Source organism: Barbatula barbatula (assembly GCF_947034865.1).
Source record: "Barbatula barbatula genome assembly, chromosome: 2".
Taxonomy (NCBI): Eukaryota; Metazoa; Chordata; class Actinopteri; order Cypriniformes; family Nemacheilidae; genus Barbatula; species Barbatula barbatula.
In genome coordinates, this window is record NC_136767.1 from 18,766,817 (window position 1) to 18,790,276 (window position 23,460).

General features: G+C 38.1%; 2 protein-coding genes across 3 annotated transcripts; both read right to left on the reverse strand.

Moving 5' to 3' along the window:
- Positions 1-26: 26 nt before the first annotated feature.
- Positions 27-4,831, reverse strand: uap1l1 (UDP-N-acetylglucosamine pyrophosphorylase 1 like 1). The gene is made up of 9 exons (XM_079487436.1): positions 4,120-4,831; positions 3,838-4,042; positions 3,555-3,730; positions 2,165-2,337; positions 1,798-1,991; positions 1,495-1,635; positions 1,224-1,409; positions 877-943; positions 27-395 (listed from the first exon to the last, which is right to left on the reverse strand). The coding sequence occupies exons 1-9, from the start codon at positions 4,406-4,408 to the stop codon at positions 306-308; spliced, it is 1,521 nt and encodes a 506-aa protein (XP_079343562.1). The 5' UTR covers positions 4,409-4,831; the 3' UTR covers positions 27-305.
- A 1,396-nt stretch (positions 4,832-6,227) lies between these two features.
- On the reverse strand, positions 6,228-21,527 carry slc25a25b (solute carrier family 25 member 25b). 2 transcript variants are annotated; one of them, XM_079479091.1, is made up of 10 exons: positions 20,672-21,527; positions 13,236-13,362; positions 12,606-12,693; positions 11,615-11,726; positions 10,825-10,983; positions 10,228-10,380; positions 9,680-9,787; positions 9,240-9,407; positions 8,918-9,068; positions 6,228-8,742 (listed from the first exon to the last, which is right to left on the reverse strand). In XM_079479091.1, exons 1-10 carry the CDS (start codon positions 20,993-20,995, stop codon positions 8,558-8,560), a joined length of 1,575 nt encoding a protein of 524 aa, XP_079335217.1. In that variant the 5' UTR covers positions 20,996-21,527; the 3' UTR covers positions 6,228-8,557. The 2 variants fall into 2 exon arrangements, with proteins under 2 accessions (XP_079335217.1, XP_079335218.1); XM_079479092.1 differs by lacking the exon at positions 20,672-21,527 and adding an exon at positions 14,707-14,998.
- Positions 21,528-23,460: the final 1,933 nt, after the last annotated feature.

Below are 23,460 nucleotides of genomic sequence, written 5' to 3' on the forward strand. Positions count from 1 at the left end.
AGCTGCGGTCACGTGACCTCTGGAACGCAAACGTCAACTAGACGCTGTTCAACACCACACATTCTTTGAATTTAAAGCGGATATTTGATTGTATTGCTATTGTAATGCGTTTTAAAATCAAGCAGGTGTTCAAAAAGTAATTTATTGTGCATGTATTACATTCTACACTGGTACAAAAGTCATTTATTTTGTCACGAGTTACAGTCATTCAGATATGAAAAATATGTTTTTTGATGGATTAACAACAGATTTGCAAACATCCCTTTGAGTCAATTTAACGTTGCATTACATGACTATGTGAAACACTATATAGTCTGCAAAAGATTCTTGGCTTCATTCACATCAAGATATAATGGAGACTTCAGGTTTTTCTGTTTCAGCAGCTTCTCCAGACCCTGTAAAACACGCAAGAGAGACAGTATATCACCATGGCTCACTGCAGGTAAGATAAAGGTCAGCAAGAGAAGGTCAGAGAGAGAGAGAGAGAGAGAGAGCGAGAGAGTGAGGGAGCGAGAGAGACAGAGAGAGAGCGAGCGAGCGAGAGCGAGAGCGAGAGAGAGAGAGAGAGAGAGAGAGAGAGAGAGAGAGAGAGAGAGAGAGAGACAGAGAGAGAGAGAGAGAGAGAGAGAGAGAGAGAGAGAGAGACAGAGAGCGAGAGAGAGACAGAGAGCGCGCGAGAGAGAGCGAGAGCGAGAGAGAGAGAGAGAGAGAGAGAGAGAGAGAGAGACAGAGAGACAGAGAGAGAGAGAGAGACAGAGAGAGACAGAGAGAGACAGAGAGAGACAGAGAGAGACAGAGAGAGAGAGAGAGAGAGAGAGAGAGAGAGAGAGAGAGAGAGAGAGAGAGAGAGAGAGACATAATGTGTCAACTACTTACCTCACCAAAGTATGATACCAGAGGAGAGATTTCACAGATTGCTGGGGGCTCTTCATTCAATGCCACACTGATAATAGTTCGAGAAATATAAAAAGAAATATAAGTCAGGCATCACAAACTGTGCCCCCTGTTGTCCATCCTTAAGAATTCCTCACATCAGATAATTTTCTGCATGGTGGGATATCCTCTTTTCTGGTTAGGCTAGCTAACCAGTCGAAAAAATTTAGATTCGTAATCTAAAGGTAAAGAATATTACAAATCTAGATATATTCTGTTTTAGGATTTAGGATAGTGAACTTGAAATCTAGCTATTGTTGCGAAATAGGCACCATACTGTGTTTCCCTACCTGTGTTTTGAGGTGATGGATTTATCTTGCTCATCCGTGAAGTTCCCACCAGCTCCCAAAGCCCAGCGGTAATGTTGTGATAACAAGGACCGGCGGGCTGAAGTTGGTGTGTCTAGAGGTGCCCCATCAGCATTTTTTAGGGGTGAAAATTCCTCCTCTCTCAACACCTCAAATGCAACAAATTTCCTGCATGAAAAGATAAGATCAGTAAGAGCAATGGCATTATCCAAATTTGTCCCGGCACCAAATATAAAGTGGCTGTAAAATTCACTTTGAGAACTGAAAGACGTCAAAGACGAATTTCTCCATTTTTATGCAGTTGGGCTTGGTGGGTTTCACCAGGTTCCCCTCTTCATCCACAAATGGCACTTTCTTGATAGCCACATGCTGCTTTAGCTGCCCTTCAAAATTTCTGAGAGAAATAAAATATTATTATTGTAAAGGTCCAAATGACTGTGTGCTATCAGTACTTAATACATGAATACAATAATTCAATAGAAAGTAGCCCTTACTCACAAAAAAGGCCAATGTACTATATTATGTATAATGTGTCAAAAGTATGTTGTGGACATACGTTGTTACTTTCTGTAAGAAGCCTCTGGAGAAGAAGTGGTTACAGATGTTTCCAGCACTGAACAGAAGCTCTCCTCTAAGGTCTCGCAGCTCTGCGGTCTCTGGTTGGATCTCACTGTACTCAATTACCTGATACAGACCATCCACACGGCACACCACTCCAACAGGCTCTGCAGGATAAGCCTTATTCACCACCTGAAAAGAAAAAAAGACAAACCAAGCAACTCAATCTGGACACAACACTATCTAATCCTTATTTCAAGGATAAACTCTTTATGTACTATTTGATGTAAAACTATGGATATGGATAAGCCTTTGAGTGACATAAAAAATAATGGGTTTAAGTAAAGACGAGGGCATTTTTTTACCTTGGCACCACAGTCTGCTCCTTTATTTACACAGAAGCCTATAAAGATCGGATCTGCCAGCTTCACCAAGATGTTGTCCACACAGTACACATGAAGATACTCCACACCCCTTCTCTCCATGTCCTCTAGAATCTTGTTGTCCACTAGGGCGCGATAGAGGCCACCATTTCCATCTGAAGAGCCCATGAAGAATCAGTCAGTCTTATTACTTAAAATAAGGGCCGTCAAATGATTAATCGTGATTTATCGCATCCAGAATAAAAGTGTGTCTACATATAACTTTTATTCTGGAATAATTGTGATAGCCCTACATGAAATGGAAGTTGTTATTGACTTCTTTTCAGTATCATGATGTCAATCCGAGTCAGGCCTCTGAAATAAAAAATGTAGGGCGGGGCTTTATTTTGCCCTTCCCTTTTTGATTGGTTTGTTGTAAATTGGGCCTGGAGGAGAGGCCTTAAAATGCCTGGCCATTAGACAGTCAGTATAGGCCTACCTCTTTTTTGTTGCTTATGTCATGTGGTGAAATGTTGTTGTTGAGAGGGGGAGAGGAGTTTAATGTTTTTTTATAAAACATAACTAGTGCAAATTAATTTAAAAAAATAATGGTGTAGATGCAAAAATTATTTATAATTATCCCTGCAACACGGTGTAAAACACAATTTTCCTGTTTGAATTCATGATGACCTTAAAATGTTAAATTATGCAAAGTATCCTTGCTACAGCTGTTGTTTAAGGGATAGTTTACCCAAATATGAAGATCCTGTCAGCAATTATTCACCCTCAAGTTGTTCCAAATCTGTATAAATGTCTTTGTTCTGCTGAACACAAAGATATCTGAAAGACTGTTAGCAATTTTCAGTTTTGGGACATAATTAATTACAATAATAGGAAACGTTAAAAGGGTAGTCAAAGCTGCCCCAGAACTGCTTTCCTAAATTCTTCAAAAGAACAACAAATATACTATATTTCTTCTACCATGGTAGTGAATGACGTCCCAGAACTGAAAATTGCTTATATTCTTCCAAAAATCTTTCTTTGTGTTCAAGCAAACAAAGACATTAATACAGGTTTGAAACAACTCCAGGGTGAGTAAATGCAGACAGAATTTTTCATTTTAAATGTTAAGTGCACTGCACCAATCAAATAGAATTAAGGGCCGATAAAAAGAGATTTAAAAAAGGAATTTGGTAATTTCAGACCTGCATGACAAAAGAAGATTTTTGGAAGAAGGTTGGTAACCAAACCGCTTCAACGCCCATGCACTTCTATTGTATGGACGCAAAACCAATGCAAGCAAATTATTTTTTTTGCGAACTATCACTTTAACTATTTGAAAACTGTGAAGATGTATTTAGTTCTGTCTTTAGAGAAACAAATAACTTCTAACCTGGTGCCATTGCTATTTTGTTTTTCTTCTCCAGAATGACCTTCCCATCAAAATCTACGGCTGGTATCATCCTCTGCTCAAACATGACCACGTTGGATGGACAAAGACCAAAGTAGGCATTATCTTTAAAGAACTGCTCTGTGGGTCCCAGGGTGAACTCGCTGGTCATTATGTACCTGTCACATCATGAAAACAGTGAAAGCATGTGTGTGTGTTATTCTGTCATTTTCTTTTTGTAACGTTGGAAGTCGTTCATGAAGGAACTGTAAATGAACAGACCTACCAGGGAACTGTACACATACAGCCATGCTTCTGAGTGGCCAGCTCTTGCACCTTCTGAATACGCTCAGCCTGGATCTGGTACAGTGTTTTTCCACTAGGAAGCCCAACATTGTACATTCCTTTGGGATATGACACGCCAAGTCTAGTCCCCTGACCACCAGCTAACAGCAAAACAGCCACTCTGTTCTGTGAAATCTGCAACAACCCTGAAAATAGGATGGTGGTTAAAATAATAATGAAAGTACTTTCAGACAATGTGCAAAAATCTGGTCTGCCGCGGTACCTTCGTCATTCCACATCTGCAGTGTTTCTTTGTCACTTTTACGCACACTTCCAATGAACTCGGGAGCAACGGGCTCCATCCGGGCGTCAAGCCGAACATCAGCCCTCGACTGTCGGCTCGCAGCCGCCACAGCAGCTCGGCAGTGCTCGAGTAACTCCTTCGGCTCAAGCTGAGATATTTCCTCCAGCAGCCCACTCCTTTCATCTGCAGAAAGTTCGGCCCAAAACTGTAACACGTGACTCTGTCCGGCAGTTTCCAACCTTGCTTTGGCTTCCTCGAACGATATCATGTTTCTCTACTGGAACATTTACACGGCAATGAAGTGACGTGACAACAAACCCCGACACGACTCTGATCAATCTAGACGTGTTTCCACCGCCCGAATCTCGTGATCAAAGTACAGATTGTAAAATACACCGATTGTCTAGCGGAATGATGTCAGAGAACTACTGTCGATGAATGTTATTTAGTTACAGGAGTCATTTAGGAACTCCCCTTCGGCACACAGTGGCTGTGTTTCCAACCTAGACAGCTGTCTACCTAGACTGCATTTGGACCTGGCTTGTATACTGAGTACAAATATCCCAGGACAAAAAAAGCTATCTACAGTCTCTCACTAGCTTTTGAGACACACTCGAATTTACTCCTGAGCTGCGGATGAATGACTTCCTCACTGTCAACCGCTGTCATGTGATCAGTCTCGCGCTGATCTGCTGAGTCCATCTCCTTCCTTCTTTACAAACAGAAAATGTTGGATCAGACTTCTAAAGTAAAAACTCCTGATTAAGCAGTTCTTTCATATCGTATTCATGTTGATTCATGAAATAGCACTGAAACTAGATTATGGCTAATAAATATATTAGCTTAAAGTGAAAGTCATGGGCGTATAGCCCCTTTTTAGGGGTGCTTCGTCTCAAACTTGGAGTAAGACATGTTGTTATTCTAAAAAAATCGTCTTTTACAATAATCTGGACTTTGGAGTTAGTTGAATCAAGGTTAAACTGATTAAGTTATTTTTCCACAGACACATTTTTTGTTTTTGTGTGAAAAGAGGGTGGGTGGTGGCAGTGGGGCTCATTGGGTGCTCAGCACCCCTAAAGCTCTGACCCTAAAATCGCCCCTGGTGAAAGTTCACCCCCAAAAAAGTTCTGTTATTATTTACTCTTGTTATTCCAAATCTTTATGAGATTATTCTTCCGCAGTACACAAAAGAAGATTAAAGAATGTTGTCAGATGGCCCCCATTCACTTGCATTGGTTTTGTGTCTCCAATAGAAGTAAATGGTGGCCAGTGCTGTTTGAATACCAACTTTCATCAAAATATCTTCCTTTGTGTTCTGTGGATGAAAGAAAGTCATTCAGGTTTGAAATCACTAGATGGTGGGTAAATGATGACAGAATGTTTATTTTTGTGATAGATTTTCAACTATCACTTCAAGTCACTTTTTATAAATGGAAGCTCCTTACATTTACACCTAACTGTAAATGTATGACATCTGAAAAACTATTGTTTGCAAGTTATTTTACAGTACCCCTTGCACATCTGTAAATATGTATATTCACAGAATATATGTATTCTTCACAATTGGCTCTTTATATTCTTTACATTTTAAATATATTTTTACACTGTAATGTTGTCTTGCTGTTGTTTTTGAGTGTGTGTCATGCAAGTCTCATGCAAGCACACTTAAAGGAATTTATAATATCTAAAGGTTACAAAAAAATCTACTTAAAGGGACAGTTACCCCCGAAACAAATATTAAGTCATGTCAAACCTGTATGACTCTTCTGAAGAACACAAATGATACAAATGAGACGCTTGTAACCCAATATTGGTTTCCGTTGATTTCTATTGTAAGGACACAAGACCTTAAAATACATCTTTTGTGTTCCGCAGACTAAAGAAAATCCTTTTGAATGACATGAAATTACAATATTTTTATTACAATTACAATATCAACTCTCCCTTTGGGACCTTTATGGCAAACCTTTATTCAACGCTTACATGTACAACATATATCCTCAAAAAGCCATAACTTTACCTGTTGGTGTTGTGTGTACATTAGTCAATAATTATATTCACAAAACTGGAAGAAAAAGCACCCAAAACTGAATCAAGAATAACTTTATTAAAGTTACCTTACAAACATAAATATTTTCACTCTGCATTCAATGTATCCATTCGACAACATAGATCAGTTTCTTTTATTGTCCAGGAAATATGTTTGCATTGATTTGCACATTTCAACATCCACTTCAACTTAACCGATGTGTCATCACATCTGGATATGTTTAGATATACTTTCAACATATTTATTCAGGGGACCCCAGCAACAGTACATTACGATATGTGTGGCAAACGCTGTGCATATCAACTCACAGAAAGACGCAACATGGCTTCCGATCAGCAGAACGGCAAGGCTATAGATTCAGGCAATCCTAGAGAGGGGCATTCGTTGATTGTGTAAAACGCCACAATCACAAACAAATCTAAAGCCTTTAGTTTCAGGACGACCACACACATTCTCCTTTGAGAAAAAGTGGAGAAAAGGTGCAAAATGCAAACAAGAACATTGACAAAAAGCTGCATACATCCATTTTAGGGCAAGCAACGCAGCTTTAAAAGTCCCATTAAGACTCTACAGTGCAATCTGTGCATATTACAGCATAACACATACATGCGGTACAAAGACTGAATTGATTCAGAGGGAGTAGAGCCACAGCGGAGTTTAGTTCAACCACCAGCACTAGCTATTTTTCATAGATTTAAGCTGTTCTCTTCTAATAACTGAAACAACGCAAACTGTTTTTATGTTTGCACAAACTGAAATTGTCCGAGTTAAATACATAATGGATTCAGAGCTCACCGGATAAAAGTACCAGCCATTTGCTCATCTTTAATGCAAAACTGCACAGAAGTGTCTGAGACCACTAATGTCTCCCTGAGAATCAAATCTTGAGAAAAATATTTCAGTCGTCATCTTTCATTTTTTCCTCAGCGTCTGAAAGCAGCTTTATTCACAAATAAGGCAACTAAATTAATACTAAGGTCTTGTAGAATTACAAAGGGCGACAACCCATCAAACTAGTGGGTTTTAGGTCTTAACATGCAAAAGCTGCTTGGGCAACTGTTTTCCTTTGTTGATGTAAAAGCGCATCTTGGTGCCTTGTCTAGGCCAAGAACAAATGCAGTAGTGTTTTTAGATCTAAAGTGACACAAAAATGAAACGCAAATAATGCTAAAAAAGATGATCAACCTAAATCACAAACACTACATCTGAACACAATCATTCCACCACCATACCATTGTAAATCCTACTAAAGAAAACTCAAGTTTGGTTATTTATTTAACTCAAATAAAGTGCTTCAATACGTTCCTTGACTAAGTGAATTGAAATAAGAGCGCTGTCCTTGCAAACTAACACCGGATGGAAATATGGGATATTTACACAGTAGTAGTCTGGTGATGAATTTGCAAAACCAGGCAACTTGAAATGAGTAGAAAATCTTATTTGAACGTGCCCAAACAACCTAACTTTAGGTAATCATGGTAAAGATTAAAACACTTTTGTTAAACCCACATTAGTTCACAATCACCATGAGGAGTGCATACATGTACATACCGCAACCTTATTAATTAAAATAAATAAACAATATAGAAAAATAAATTAAAATAAAAAAGCTAAACAATGTTCTTTTTGGACCATTAGATTATTTAAACATAAATGATTCAAATTTGGTTATTTGTCCCTTACATCCTCCTTTTGACACAGACGTTACATATTTCAGTGTGTGAGACATTAGGTTGTCCAGCTAATAAAAAATCTAATTCTGTGGGCAAAATGCCAAATTTGTGAACTGTGAACTTATAACTGTCTGAACAGAAGTTTATCCTGCTGATCAAGCCCTTTGTTATTGAACACTGTGTAGTGTAATGATGATTCTGTTATCCAAAGAGATCAGATCTGGATTATTAAAACCAGACCAAACCTTTAGTGCATGAAATTACATTTGTCTCACTGAAAGAAATTATCTGATGGATGCAGGCATTTTATTTCCAGTTTTATTAACTCTAAAGCTTTTATGAGATGTCTGAATATTTTTTTCACTGAATAGTGCTTCTCAAAACTAGTTTTTTATAGAGGTCTTGCATATTCTTGGTCTCTGGTGTTCCACGGAAGACAAAAAGGTCTTTCAGAATTGGAACAACATTAAGTAAAGTATAGTATATGATGGCAAAAATGTCATGTTTAGATGAGCTAGGCATTTAATATGTTTCTGTTATTCAATATTCCAGTTATTCACTGATGAGATGAAAGTAACCTTGGGTCTCCTTATCCCATGATGAAGGCTCTTTTCTGGCCAACTGATGTTACCCTTCCTCCTGAGTTCAAACCTGCCCTCCTGGACAACTTTTATGAACAGTCCTTAGATTCCTCTCACCGGGACTGAACGCCGAGGTTGATTTTTAAGTTCTCATACACCACGTAGCTTATACTGACGGCAGGTATGACCTTCATAAAATTCGGTGCCAAGCCTCTATAGAGTCCAATAGGGCCCTCTGTCCGTACAATGTGTCTGAAGAGACCGCTCATTGTCATCTGAGGGCCACCTTCCACTGACGCTGTAAAATACAAAAGTAAGAAAATAATAAATTATTAATAAATTAATAATTAATAACAAGTTAATAATGTTTCATAACATAGCAAAATCAGTACAATAAAAAGTGAGGTAAACTTCTCTTGCCAGATTTTCTGAAGCTAAGCTAAGAGGTCAAACAACTTCAGAGAGCGACTTGCCTTGAGCTTGCATACGTGTCCTCACTAAGGCTAATGGGTAGCTTGCTAACTGTCCACAAGTACTAGACATCGTACCACACGCTAGCAGCACAAACACACCCGGATCAGCACTGTCTGTGGCAAACTTCTGCAGCCACGAGTTCTTGAGTGTCTACAAACAGAGAGTGTAACATTTAACAACACAAATATTTAAGGCTAAAAACAACCTTACATTGCTTAAATAATGGCAGATACCTAATGTAATATTTTTTTATATCTTTGAGGAAAATTTTATATGTGTAGTCTTGTTTAGCATGACATTTACATTTGTGCAGTACTTTACCTCATAAACTGCCAGGTCTATTCCAGCATACGGGATGATACCCAGCATATTGGGAATATAGCCTTTGTAGAAAGCTGCTACGCCCTCCTTCTTAAATATGCGTTTAGCACTGTCCACGATACCATTGTACTGACCCGTCCTTCCCAGGGCAAGTCGGGTTTTTAAAACCTTCGAGAAAAAACAAACACAAACGTGCTTTGCTCCAAGGGATGAATATCTTAATAAAACGTGGTTTGACTTTGATCTAGAAAGCTATCATTAAAATCCCTATTAATATTACTTTTCATTTCAGAGAAGGCAGGTGGTTATTAAGCATGGCTGCAATGTAGTTTATAAATAATAATTGTACATTATAGACACAACAAAGAGGTCAAGTGGAGTCTGGGGAAAGCTTATGATGGATAATTATGTAAACCACAGAATGAAAGGTCTTTGTTTACCTCCATTGGGTAGATGCTACTCTGTGCAATAGCTCCAGCCAGAGACCCAGCAACCAACCTCTCTAAGATCCCCAATGTCTCCTGATTACTGCCAATCAGACGTTTGATCTGAGAAACAAACAGCAGAGTCTTAGGTTGGTGATGTCAAAGGGTGCACAACCAATTTAATTTTCAGTAATTGACCCAAAATCATCTTACTTTTGCTGTTTATCTGTTAACAAATTAGCATTTAGCATGTTAATAATTGTGCATATTGTTTGCCATTTTCTTCTCAGTATATGAAGTTTTAAACATCACTGAAATAGTAAAAGCTTCCCCAAAAAATGATATTTGGACAAATGCTTGAAACCTACAGTTCTTGGACCCCCACTGACTACCATTGTAGGAAAAATTACAAAGGTAGTGAAAAGTGCCCAAGAACTGTTTTTCTTACAAACTTCAAAAATATATTTCTGTGTTCAACAGAAAGAAATGTATACAGATGTGGAACAATTAGAAGGTGTGTTTTGGGTGAACTATCCCTTTAGGTAAATATAAGTGCATGCTACCTGCTCATACGCCATGAACTTAATTGCAGATTCAGGTGCTATTTTCAATACGTTGAGACCGTTTCCTCTCCATAGCGATCGAAATCCACCTTCACGGACCATCTGGGTGAATCCTCCAAAGATTCCCATTGTGTTGCTGCGTGACGAATGAACCTGCAAATTGCACCATTTCAGCTGTTATACATCTCATTCTCCGATAAATTATTTTAGCATTCTCATGCCAAAAAATTGGTGTTTTCTCATTCAGCACATTAATTTAATGACAAAACAAGCTAAATGCAACTTGCAAGGTCATCCAAAGAACAGAACATCATGCACCATAGTGCCTCCTGTAGTCTCCCAAGAGCAGCAGCAGTGACAGGGGAGCTTACTAACACTTCATGTAGAATCTCTACTGGGGTTTAAACCTTAAACCTCAGGCCACCTGACCGTTGACCTCTATGCGATGTGATTCTCATTACGCAATGATTAATTCATGGTTCTTATGTAACGAATGCAGTGATGTAAAACTGGTGTTGAAAAGCTCAATCTGTCACCATGTCAGTGAAGCTAGCTTTAAAAAAATACTCAAAATACTGTGTTAACTCTGTCTCATACCTGCATGAGAACTTTCAGGCGGTCCAGAGGTGCGGTACAGGTCCGAGAGACAGCACCCGCCACGCCTCCTGCTACCAGGTGTCGCCACCACATGCCTGTTTTCTTCTCCTCCGCTGTAAACTCATCAGGGACTATCATACTTTCACCCACATCAAATATCTGTATCGAGAAAATGACATAATGCAGCATTAGACTACATTAATAATATTAGTTTGTAAAAAAAAATATTAGTTATACCAGTTTTCAACCATATAAGAAACTTAAAAGACTAGGTTTGGTAAGCTGAATTGTGTAATTCTTGGAAATGGAATATTTACAGGTGCCTCAAACAGCCAAAACAGGCAGTACTGTCCCAAATGACTTTGTCTGTTCACCTAAATACAGGTACCAGAAGATTTGTGAGATGTTTCAGGAAGGGTCCTGTGAAACTATGTTAAAAGGCCATTACATCAATGATGTCAACAAACCGTTGATCTGTTTCTCAGGATCAGACTGGATCACTCTTGGATGATCCAAGGTATTTCTGGTGTGAGGAGGCAAATTTTACTTGGTGGAACTGAATGACGGTGAAACTAATGAGCAAGATCATTTAAAAGGAAATAGATTGTCCAGTTTTAGAGATATGTTTAGATCCTGTTTTCCTATGAGGTCAATAGAGACAAATTTCTGAGATACAGAGTTAGAACTTGTCGCTTATCGCACAGCTATAAAAAGCCCATAATCACCTACAAAGACAACACGTCTAGATACTTTGACGCTTTCAACTGAAAATTTGTAAGTTTTTTTTTACCGTGGAGTGTTTCCAGTAGAGGATGATTTCAGGAATGTTTTCAGCAGGGTGAAGGAGGTGGTAATCTCTCCATTCATTCCAGTCAATCGTCATTGTGCCGTTTTTATCCATACTGAATAGAGAAAAACAGAGACCAGAACTAACTCAAATGTCTTACACGCAATGCTTTGGCTCTTGGTAGAGGCTGCTTATTTAAAATGATAAGACAAGCTCATGTTTCTGAATTTTATAAACTTAGATAAGAAACTGCAATATAAGACTTGCAATATAAGACTATTATAAGACAATTCACATGCAAAAAACATTACAGTTCTTTGTATTACAGTTAAAATCGATTTCTAGAATCACACTGTCCTGAATAATTTTCTGTTCCTTCTTAAGTAAAAATACATAATTGATTGACAGATTTGAACAGCATCTACTTTAAGGGAAAAGAAAAAAACATTTAAAAAGCTAAATAAAACAGAATGGAAGACACTATGAAACCCGAATGCAAAGCAAGCCAAACGTGCAGGCAAAAGACCACTACTTACTACATTATAGGGGCCCATATTTGGCCCCTCCTTATTCTGATAAGATGAGCAGAGAGAGAGAGAGCGGGGGGGGTGGGATGAGATCACAAGAAGGAAAGAGTGATAAAGAGCAGAAAGAGAAACTGTGTAACGAAAGACATTCACACATACAGTTACAAACACACACAGAGCACAGGACTTATAAAACGGAGTTATGACATATTACCCTAAGTCACACAAATGATCCCGACACATGACAAAATAGTTGGTGTACACAATTTTGACGTTAATAATTTGACTTTGATCAAACAATGTTAAAAATGACCACAGAATGGCTCTGAGCAAGTGTGATGAATACAGACAATACAGTAAGCTCAATGTAAAGGCCTATTAAAGGTTAGTGCTCATACCTCTAGGCCATCTCAACAGTACAGATCAAGTCTGGATTATTTGGAGTGGCAAGGTGATTGATAATTTACCTCTTGAGGATCTTCTCAGCCTGTTCTTCAGATATATGAACTCCAAGGTCTCTTAATGACTGCATGATCTCCTGGGAATCTATGTGACCTACAGATGAAAACTATTTAAGTATCCATTGAAGAACAAAATCTCTGCATATGCATACTTTTGTGGCAGATGCGGTTTCTATTGGACTTGTTTATGACTATTTGTGAGTGACATGCTGATAGCCAAAAACAGATGATAGAGCAACAAATTGCAGAATTTCCATCGTCGTATGGATAAAAACATACCTGAGAAATATCATATTTGGTGTATATCATATATAACATTTCAATTTATATAATAAATATATAATATATAAAAAGTCATATTCCTTTCATATTCAAGTTCCAAATCGTTTCAACAACACCATGAATTGTATTGAATTCTTCACGGTATGTAGTCTTATCAGTATGTATTCTATAAATTTGATTATTTTCCTGTTTTTTGTTTTGCTTTTTTATGTAAAGCCGTTTCAAAACCATACAACATAAAAATTGAATAATAAAATAATGCAAATAGTTTCATCACAAGCAAGACGAATCTGCATGAGTATGTTTTTATTTCATATTAAAATAAATTATATTTTAGTTCAAATATGTGCTTACCGTCGTTTTTTTTATCCAGACTCTTGAAGACCAGCCTCAGTTTCTTCTCATGGTCTCTAAGGTAGTGCACAAACTCCTCAAAGTCTAGCTGACCATCTAGGTCCTTGTCTCCAGCCTTGACAATTTTCTAAAACACGTACACAAGCACAATACATTAGAGGAATTCACATCAAAACATCCTGAATCAATGTTAAGATTGTTTAAGGTCAGTGAGCGTGTGTTTTTCAGTGTGTTGAGCTAATGGACACTCCAGGCAGACATATGTTCTTTGTTTGCGGTAGAGAGTATTGAAAGGACAGTGAACCTTCTCGTGTGCATTGTATGTATACAAGCTCTCTGAACCACTGAAGGTAATGGATAGAGATGGAAAAGAAGAGTTAATCATTAACTTGCAGATGAGAAACAAAGGATATTTTGGCTTCAATGTTGCAAATAGGCCACTAGGCCTAAAATCTGCTTAACTAGGTTTAACAAGGTGTTCTGTACACTATTTTTAATCACAATCTGAAAAACACTGAGCACCCTACCCACATAATGAATCAGTGCGTTGTTCCAAACCTGCGTAAACGTTGTTGTTCTGCGGAACACAAAGAAAGATATTTGGTAGAATGTAGCCAAAACAGGTCTGGGGCACATTGACTTTCACAGTAGGGAAAGAAACTACTATTGTAGTACTAGTCAATGGTGCCCCAGAACATCAGTTTCCCACATTCTTCAAATATATCTTCTTTTGTGTTGAACAGAACAAAGATTTTCATACAGTGTTGGAACCACTTTGGGCTGAGTAAATTATGACAAATACAATTTTGGGTGAACTGTACCTTTAACATTCACTACAAGTAACCACACAACAGATTGCTTAAATTCTGATATTTTCATTCTAAAATCTAAACCACTTCATTGTCAATGACACAAAATGACCTCAAACCCAAAATCTTGTTTCCACAGTCATGACCAAGTTGTCTGCAGATGAGCCTTCACAGTTTCCGGATTAAGTGCTAATAAGACAGCTATCTTTAACCTGCTTTGTACTGGCTGTGCGGTATGTCAAATCCCAAGTGATGTTTATAGAACTGTTACAAGCAAATGCCCAGATTACATAAGGAATCTTTTCTACCAAAATCTGACATATGATTTGCCTTGAAATTAAAAGTCAGTTGGTTTCAGTAAACTACTCTCCTTTCAAACTTGGCTTTACAACAGTATTGTTAGCTCTTTCTTGTGTCACTAAATTGAGTATGACGTTCACCATCAGTAGTCATACAATCTAGATTAAATTACTTTATTTCATAATGAATTATGGCTGGACATGAATGGAGAGGATGCAAGACCTCTTCCACATGCAAAACTCTGAAAATAAGCCTCAATTTAACTTTAGTACAGACACCAAACTGGGTTAGAATCAACCAAAAGCAAACAGAAGGCAGGTCAGGAATTATTTTAATTGTAAAACACAATACAAATGACATACCTTTCGCCATTTTCTGTATGAGGTGAACTCATCCGACGGAAGAAATAAACTCAGCTTGAAAAGAGACTTTAATTCAGATGGTAAACTATCGGACTCGAAATACTCAAATTCTGTCTGTTCTAAAATAGGCACTGGCATGTAAAGACACAAGCACAACATTTTCAAAACTAAATACTAATAATACAAAAATAAAGACGACTCAATGCACAATGAATTAGACATCCAAAGTGTACGCAGCTCACTTCATGAAGCTCTCCGTATTGTAATGCCTGTGTTTCTCACACATGGGATTACAGTAAACACAAATCCCTCCTATTTCAAGACTTGCACTGCACACTGCCATCTACAATGTCATTGGTTCACATCATTACTACATAGCACCAGTTATTGGTTTAATGAGACTAAAACTAGGATCTTGTTACACTAACACTATAGATAAAAGTAAATGCTATGTATAATATGTTTTGTACTCTAGAAAAACAATAAAATAACCTCAGATTTTCAAAACATTTGTTAAAAACCCCAGATTTAGAATCAGAAAATGAAACTATGCAGAAAATATGTTGACAAAGATTCATTTCAGTCGTTACCACAAAAAGTAAACCTCGTGATTCTATCATTTAAACGTCAGTATCTGTTGAAATTATGTTTAGACACTTTACTTTGATGTTCCAAGACATGGGAAAAATTAGGGATGCTCCGATCCGATATTCGTATCGGGTATCGGCGTCGATACGTAATAAAATTCTAGATCGGGTATCGGTGCAATTTGTCACCGATACCCGATCTGACATAAAATTTGTGCTAGACGATGTAAAAGTTCATGGAGACACCGGCGCTTAAACTCTCTCGTGGGCGGCTGCGCATTGCGCAACGTGCGACATCATACGCTAGCAACGTGCGACATCATACGCTAGCAACGTGCTCTGTACGTAGTGCACGTGAACAAGTGAACATATAGCAGCGAACAGCATGGAGCGAGCCAAAATATCTGTCATTTGGAGTTATTTTACAACAGCTACGCCAATAAGTTCCACCGCTTTCATTGTTATGGATGGGCAACCGCTGTCCGTCGTTGCGAATAATGGCTTCAGACTCCTTATAAACCACCTGGAGCCGCAGTATGACACGCCGAAGCGTAAATATTTATCTGATATTTATCTCTACCTTGAACTGTACCGAAAAGTCTGCAAACACACATCCGAAAAAATTAAAGATGTCAATGCGGTGAGTTTTACAACAGATATCTGGAGCTGCGACGTGTCGCTTTTAAGTTTAACCGCACACTGGTTGGATGAGAATTTTGTGCCACAAAATGCCACGTTAAATGCAACAAACGTGCAGTTTTACTAAGCTATGGAAGCTAGCGTTTTATTCATCTGTTTCTGCGTTGGATGTTAAATTTTATTTTCACTAAACTTTAGTTTAGTTAAGTGGACTTTGCTTTAGTGACTAAAGCATTAAAAAGATCTGATTCATGTTATTTTGAATATCTAAAGCAGTAAAGCTATTACTTTTTTGCTCAATTTCAGCAGCTTTTTTTTGCGAATTGATTTTTTAATTATTTTTGCACTTTCTTAAAAATTATTAAGAGATTTTGTTTCCATTTATTTATACCCGTTTATCAAGCTAGTGAAGCTGTTGTTATATTCAGCTGCTTAATTTGCACTTTAATTTTGAATGTCTTTTGTCCAAAGATAGTGAACACTTTTGTTTTATTTTTCATTTGTTTTGCACCGGTGCTGGTTTAATAAACTATTTACTAAATTTGTGAATCATTAGTTTGTTATTTTGTTTTTTGTGAAATTTATGTTAAGTCGAGCCTGATGTCTTGCACAGCAATGCACATAGTTTATTAAGTAATTGTGCACTTTAAAATTTTTACCTTAGTATCGGATCGGTACTAGGTATCGGCCGATACTGAATCTCAGGTATCGGAATCGGTATCGGAAGCAAAAAAGGTGGATCGGAGCATCCCTAGGAAAAATCTCTCAATTTAGATCGATTTCCGTTTTGATTCTCTCTGCAATACCTGCTGGAGATCCTTAGGGGGCGCCACCATAATCAACACTGTTGTTTTCTTTATGGATGGTGTGCCTTTGCTTCCGTCTTGACCGACTGAATCTACTTGTATAGCTTGTTTCTTCTGTCCATCCTTTATCGCGGCACCTTCTACACGTTGTTTGTGCAGTTCATCTGGCGGCACTGTAGTACCTGGCTCACACGCTTTGACTCCCAGAATCAACTGGGACAGTGAGGACCACATTTTCGTCAGCATCTCCATCCAGGCATTTCAAGTCTATTTGCGCTTGTAAATTTACGAGTTTGTGTCTTAGATCATCGCAACATCCAGCTTTGGTGCAAGTGTCAGTTTTTTTGTCGATCTTCATAAGAACTAAAATTCATGATGATAAGAATGTTTCTCTGTGTGCAAGATAGAAACTACTTTGGCCGGGATTCCCAGGACGATGAGGACACAAGCGCACAGCTCTCAGGCATATCCGACACTGTTCCCAAAGTAACCGGTGACCACGTGAAAAAACTTTGAGGCGCCATCAGAAAAAGAGTCCCAGTAAACCTGCTCTCAAGAGTCTCAAAGCCATCCTCTACCAACTTCAAACCACAATGTGAGTGAAAATAAAAAACATGCAGCAGTCCCTCTGCAGAAAAAGGTCATTCACTCTTCAAGTAGCTACACAGAAGCTCAAAATCAAGATAAAAAGCCAACTTATCTACTGAATCCCAGAATCCTTCGAATGAATCAGACGTTAATACAGATTACATGTCTAAATGTTCAGAAGTTGGTGCCTACAAGCTGCTGAAGGTTGGCTGCATCCATAGCCGGCAAAAAGTGATGCAGATAAAAAAGCTGCAACCTCACTGCAGCTGTGCCTCGGCCAATCAGAGCGCTCCACACTAGATGCCACCGCTTTCAGAAAATACAGCCATCCAATCAGAGGTTGAAATACAGCCATTATATGGAGTGATCTCTTACCCACCCAGTAATGAGGAAATTCTGCTGACTGATTATTTCTGTTTTTTTGTAGGATGTTCTGTCATCACCAGGATCTCCCAGGAAATGTCTTCAAGGATGTTTCCATGCATTTAACTCCATTTCTAGCAGTTTGTTCAAATCGTCCATTATTTTATCTTACCTGTCAGTTTCTTGCAAATGCATCTGGAAAAATGTTTTTTTACAAATACGTCTTCCTCCCTCATTTCAAATGGCAGTATTTCAACACAAGTCATTAGAGCATAATGACTTTCTATTGATCAGATTGATCAGGTTTTATCTTCTCCTACACAGGACTGTATATTCACAAGTTGCTGTTTATATGGGTCTATACTACATCTAATGGTTATACATAGTATTACATTTTCTATATATTTCTCGCAGCAGCAACAATCTGCCTCTATGTATTGAATTTTAAATACCAGAAGGGAAATTAGTACAAAATATTAATTGTATATATTTTTAGATGATTACTTTTGTTATTAACCCAATTATTACTGACTTGCCAAAAACAATGTTTAAAATGCTGCAATCTCGAATGTCCGTCGTTTCATCAACCACATCACACATTTTCTTCCCAATGATCTTGTTCAGTACGGCTTCCATGTGTGTTGCTCAAAGACGCGAGGTAAGTGGGTTTGACGAAGGATGCTTTCATTTTGAGGCAACAATCCTCCATGCTTGCAGTACTTTATCAGAAAACTTTTTTCAGTTTTTTGGAAGACTTCACAGTCTCAGATGGTCTCTTCGATCGTCTCAACTTTGAATAAATGTTTATAAATATGCCATAATTCTGCACCTCACTAACGTAACGTCATCACACGTATACTCCGCCTCATACAAACAGGGAATATGAATTTCTGTCATTTTATTTATCAGTTAATGAAACCATGGCAAAGAACAGGTATTTGTAAATGGGTTATAATGGGTTTTGAAAATGATTTAATTCAAAATTTGCAAAATTCCGTGACAATCCGTGTTATACAGTAAATTCTGTTTTTATGTCTGGATTCCCGGATTCCGTCCGTGTTTTCTGGACTCCCAGCACCAGTAAGAATCTAGTCACAGTGCTTTATATGCATGTATTTGCATTTGCAAATAAAGCTCAGGTATCCACCAGGGTAATCCATCCTTGCGCATTAAAAAGCCAGCAAGTTATTTTTGCCCTCTGCAACTCAAGTGGCAAATGTTATTATGGTTCACTGGTTGTGCTGTTAGGTCTTTACCTTCATGATTAAACATGCCATAATAACACTGTCTGTAACAATGCTGGGCTGTCTGAGCACTGCTAAAAAATCTCAGCTGGCCTACTACAGATGAACTTTCAGTTTCAGTATGAAGTGGTTTTGTTAGTTGGCCAACAAAGGAATTCTTGACATGCAGAATTTGTATGGCCAGCGAGACAACCACTGTCAAAAAAATGTGAAGGAACCTAGTAACTATAAATTCAAGGCGCTACCAACATCTGACTACTAACACCAAATGTGTGTGTTCAGAACCTGTTTTTATTATAAGCTGGTGAGTGAACCTTCAACATCCGCTCTGTGAGGCACTAATATTAAGCTACTTGAAAAGGATAAAAGTTGTCCTTTAATCAACCTTCTCAAAGAAAAAGAGAAGGGGAGGGAAAGCTACTGTGTGGTAAATCATGAATGAGAGAAGGTCTACTGATTATTTGGCTACGGACGCAGGCCACATTCCATGTTAACCAATGACGTATTCGCTGATATGCATGACACTCTTTAAACATGCTGCTCACAAGTAATTTATCTGGAGAAACGTATTAAAGATGAGTAGTGGCTCACTTTTTCACAAATGTTTAAATTAAGTTCCACCTATACTGTGTACTGTAACAACACAAAACTCAAAATCTACAGTATACAGAGCTTGAATTACTGTCTGTGCACACAGATCACAACCCGGTGTTCTATACGATGCTGCTTCTTGCTGCTCTGTTAATTCCCTAACCATTTTATTTGTCACTCTGCATTCTCTTCTTGTATGTCTATGTATTTTCCTGTCGTTGTCTCATCTGCTTAAGTTAGATAAGTAAACAGTTTAGCTTTTCATTTTGTTCCAATACATCTACTCAGGCGGGAGCTTTCATCACCGTCATTTTACTATCGCTCGTCGGTTGATGCATGGGTGTGTTTTCCGGGAGAATTGCCCAATAAGGGACTAAGAAAAGATGTTACGTAATGGTTTTTCATGTTAGAAAAAAACTGTTTCCAGAAACCTTTACGAACCTTGGGAGACGCATAGAAATACAACATAATACGCAAGTTATAAATTGACCATACGCCTGAGAAGCCAGCAAGTTTAACATTGTAAAGATGTCAGAATGCATAAAAGAGCTTTAAATCACCCCTTTAATGATGCAAAACTTTACACATGTAAGTAGTAGTTTTCCTCTGTCTAACCAAACCTGCCGTTAATTTATCTCATTAAAAACATCTGCTTTTAAACAATAGGCATTATAAACGAAAAAGCATCACAATGGTGTGTGAACCCATTAGAGAATACAATAGTAATCTTTTTGAGAAAAAATGCCCATCCGTTTCACACAAGGGAATAAAAGGAATTAACAGATGTCTTTTGTGGCATTGTGTTAAAGCAAATGTCACCCAAATCAGCTGGTTCAGTCAGGGTGTTAGGTATTAGGTGTTCCTTACCTAATGCAACAGCTGTCAAAGTAAGAGCCATATAAAAATAAACACATAGAAAAATATTTGGAAGAACGTCAGCAATTTTCAATTCTTTGATATCATTGACTGCCATGGAAGAAAAGTGAAATGGTAGTCTAAGGTTCCCCAGAACTGTTTGTGTTCCCAAGTTCCTCGAAATATCTCACTTTGTGTTCAACAGAACAAAAAATATACAATATTATTTTCCTACTATGAAAATTGCTAACATGATGGTTTCCGCAGGGTTTTATTGGAAAAATCGACTCACCATGAGTTCATGTTCAGTGCGATGAACGCCCAGCTTTTTAAGCCCTATGGTCAGGTCGTTGACACAGATGCCTCCATCTCCGTTAACATCCAGGATCTGGAAAAGCACTTTCAGCCTGTGCTCCTGATCGGGACCCCCACAGACGGTGCAGTGATGCGGGAAGTCGCAGGACTCGTCGTGGCCGTGCTCGGACTGCGATGTTGCGGGATGTGTTGAGCTCAGAGTTCGGACACCACCTCCAGGATCACAGCCCTGAAACTCAGGGCGGCACTGACAGAAAACACCACTGAGCAACGGAGAGACGAGCGACCCTCGCTGATGCATATCACACACCCCAGACTTCGGAAATTTGCAAACGTCTGATCTTGGACGGGGTTTGTCACTCGATGCCAATCGGCGACTATGGATGTCACTCAAGATGTTGGACAGATGTGAATTACAATAAATAGCTCCAAATGCTTAGGGAGTTATCTGTTCCCTCGAGCCTATTTACGTCTGTGTGATTGCGGATTAAGGGTTGAAACGGATCACTAAAAGCCGGTGTCGTATCAAAATCTGACTCCCCGTGAGATGAGCTGTCCCGCCGATGCCTCGGTGCCGTTATGTTTCTCTCGTGTCAAAAAGGCACAACAAAGTCAGCGTTAACCTCTATAAAAATCGATCTTTACGCGTTGTTAAAATAAATCCTTGAATTGTATTATGTTTTAAGGTTATGCGGTTTGAATTGGCGGTCTAAATGACAGCTGATGCAATGAAAATGCCGGTAGACCGGACGGAGCCTCGTGTTACACAGGAAACGAGTACTGGAATGAAAGAGGAGGAGCCACGAAAAAGGGAGGGTCTTGGAATGTGTGATGGACACGTTCACTGGCCAATCCGGATTATATTTCGGACCCATTCCTTTCAATATAACTGCACACAGTATATATTGCCATCCATTCGGGAGGAAGGGGAGACCTCACAAAACATCGCTCCATATAGAGAAAAAGATTTTTAGACATATACCATAGTTGAGGGTCAATTGACTAAATATTTCTCACAATACTAAAAACTTTTAATTTTGTGGAAAAAAAATCTGTAAAAATTGTTCTTTTTAACATAAATGAATAAGAGGACTTGCTGTTAAATTTAGTTTACTAAACAGAAAATTAAATTTACAAATTATGGCTTCACGTGGGTGGTGATGAAACGCCACTTTCACCTGATTGGTCTTCTGTACAGTACAATACTGCACTGTAAAATCTAACTGTTGCCTTAATTACAAATGGTTTGTTAACTTTAACTCAGTTGTCAAAATGAATACATGTTACTCGTTTTTATTAAGTTACGATTACTTGCAGGGGAAATGATACAACTTACTTTTACTACGCTTTTAGTATGTTTTGCTGAAATCAAGCAAGTAGTGGTAAGAGAAGCAATTACTTTACTTCACCAGCGAGAGGCAGTGGAGAGCAGAGGTTGTCTATGAGCAGAAAAGAGTAGAAAAACACGCGGCAACAAAGAACAGAGCATGCGCAGTAAATATGTTTTGGAACTTAGACGGAGCATGTGCAGAGGTATTGCAAAAGCTGAGGCGTACGTGGACCGCAAAATTATTTATGAAAGAAAAAAAAGGTAAGTTGTAAAGCAACTTATATTTGTCCGTGTGTGTATTTTTGACTGAGGAAATGTCTGTGAACTATTATTTACATTTTTGATAAAAGTGACTTCACTGACATGACTCTAAAAATCATGTTCTGGAAAATCCCTATTTGTCCATAACATTGCCTAAAAAGTTTTGTAATTTTACAAATGTGAAATGATACAATTATGCTGACACTGAAAATGCATATTTCTTTGCATGTCGATCATTTACAACATGAAAGTAAGTTCCTAAATTGTTGTTATGTATGCTCATCAATACAGTGAAATATGTTAAAAATGATCGGTGAATTCGTTTTAAAACAAAAACGATTTATCCGAAGGCAACGTTCAGTACACGGACCCTAACACTTGAAAAATGCATTTTCAGTGTCATCGTCATATATTCATTACTTGATTACACCTTTTTAGGTTTAGGTCAATTCAATTAACACTAACATTTGTTGAAGTAGTACAGAATATTTTTTGTAAAATGTAGATATTTGTAGCATATACATTCTTTAAAGTATGGTTTAAGTGTTTTATTGTAAAATTGGTAAAGCATGCAGGTATCATTAATCTATTTGCTACAACACTACCTGAACTAACTTTTTACTAATGTATTAATTGTCTTTTTAGGAGTCTAGTGGCACCTGCCAGAGAGCCCCTCAATGCTGTTTTATTGACATAAGCCTAAGAATACTGGAGGTGAGGATATTTCAGCAGTTTTACCCAGAAGCAGAACAGTTTTTTACAGTGTAGGTATGATGATGATAACATTATCAAACACCCCTAAACTCAAAATGGATCCTATTTCTAGACAGAGCTGAAAATTCCCTTTACGACGACACCTGAATTGTGAAAATCAGTTGAGGATTGCGAAAGTTATATTTATAACAACGGGGAATATATTAAAATAGTTAACATTAACTGCAATAGAAGTCATGTGATCGAAAATGCGTATTATTAAATACAGAGGATGTTTTTTTACAATCGCTAATCTACCCGCCACAAATGTGTCTACCCAATTTCCGCGATTTAGTAAAATACTTTCTCCTCTATGGATTGCGATGTAATTTTGTCAGTACCAAGATAAAAGCTTTCTATTTATATCCACATATCTTTCAGGATCGTCCAAAGCTTAGATAAAGCCCGCCGATCGGTTGAAA

What these genes read in the sequence shown, in the direction of transcription:
- slc25a25b (XM_079479091.1), bottom strand. Translation starts at nt 20,995, where the DNA reads ATGCATCAGCGAGGGTCGCTCGTCTCTCCGTTGCTCAGTGGTGTTTTC. An exon ending in AGTTCATGGCGTATGAGCAG is followed by an intron (nt 9,788 to 10,227) that starts GTAGCATGCACT and finishes TTTGTTTCTCAG; the next exon opens with ATCAAACGTCTGATTGGCAG. An exon ending in GTAGCATCTACCCAATGGAG is followed by an intron (nt 9,408 to 9,679) that starts GTAAACAAAGAC and finishes TTTTTCTCGAAG; the next exon opens with GTTTTAAAAACCCGACTTGC.
- uap1l1 (XM_079487436.1), bottom strand. Translation starts at nt 4,408, where the DNA reads ATGATATCGTTCGAGGAAGCCAAAGCAAGGTTGGAAACTGCCGGACAG. An exon ending in CAAAATAGCAATGGCACCAG is followed by an intron (nt 2,338 to 3,554) that starts GTTAGAAGTTAT and finishes TGGGCTCTTCAG; the next exon opens with ATGGAAATGGTGGCCTCTAT. An exon ending in TTCTTACAGAAAGTAACAAC is followed by an intron (nt 1,636 to 1,797) that starts GTATGTCCACAA and finishes TATTTCTCTCAG; the next exon opens with AAATTTTGAAGGGCAGCTAA.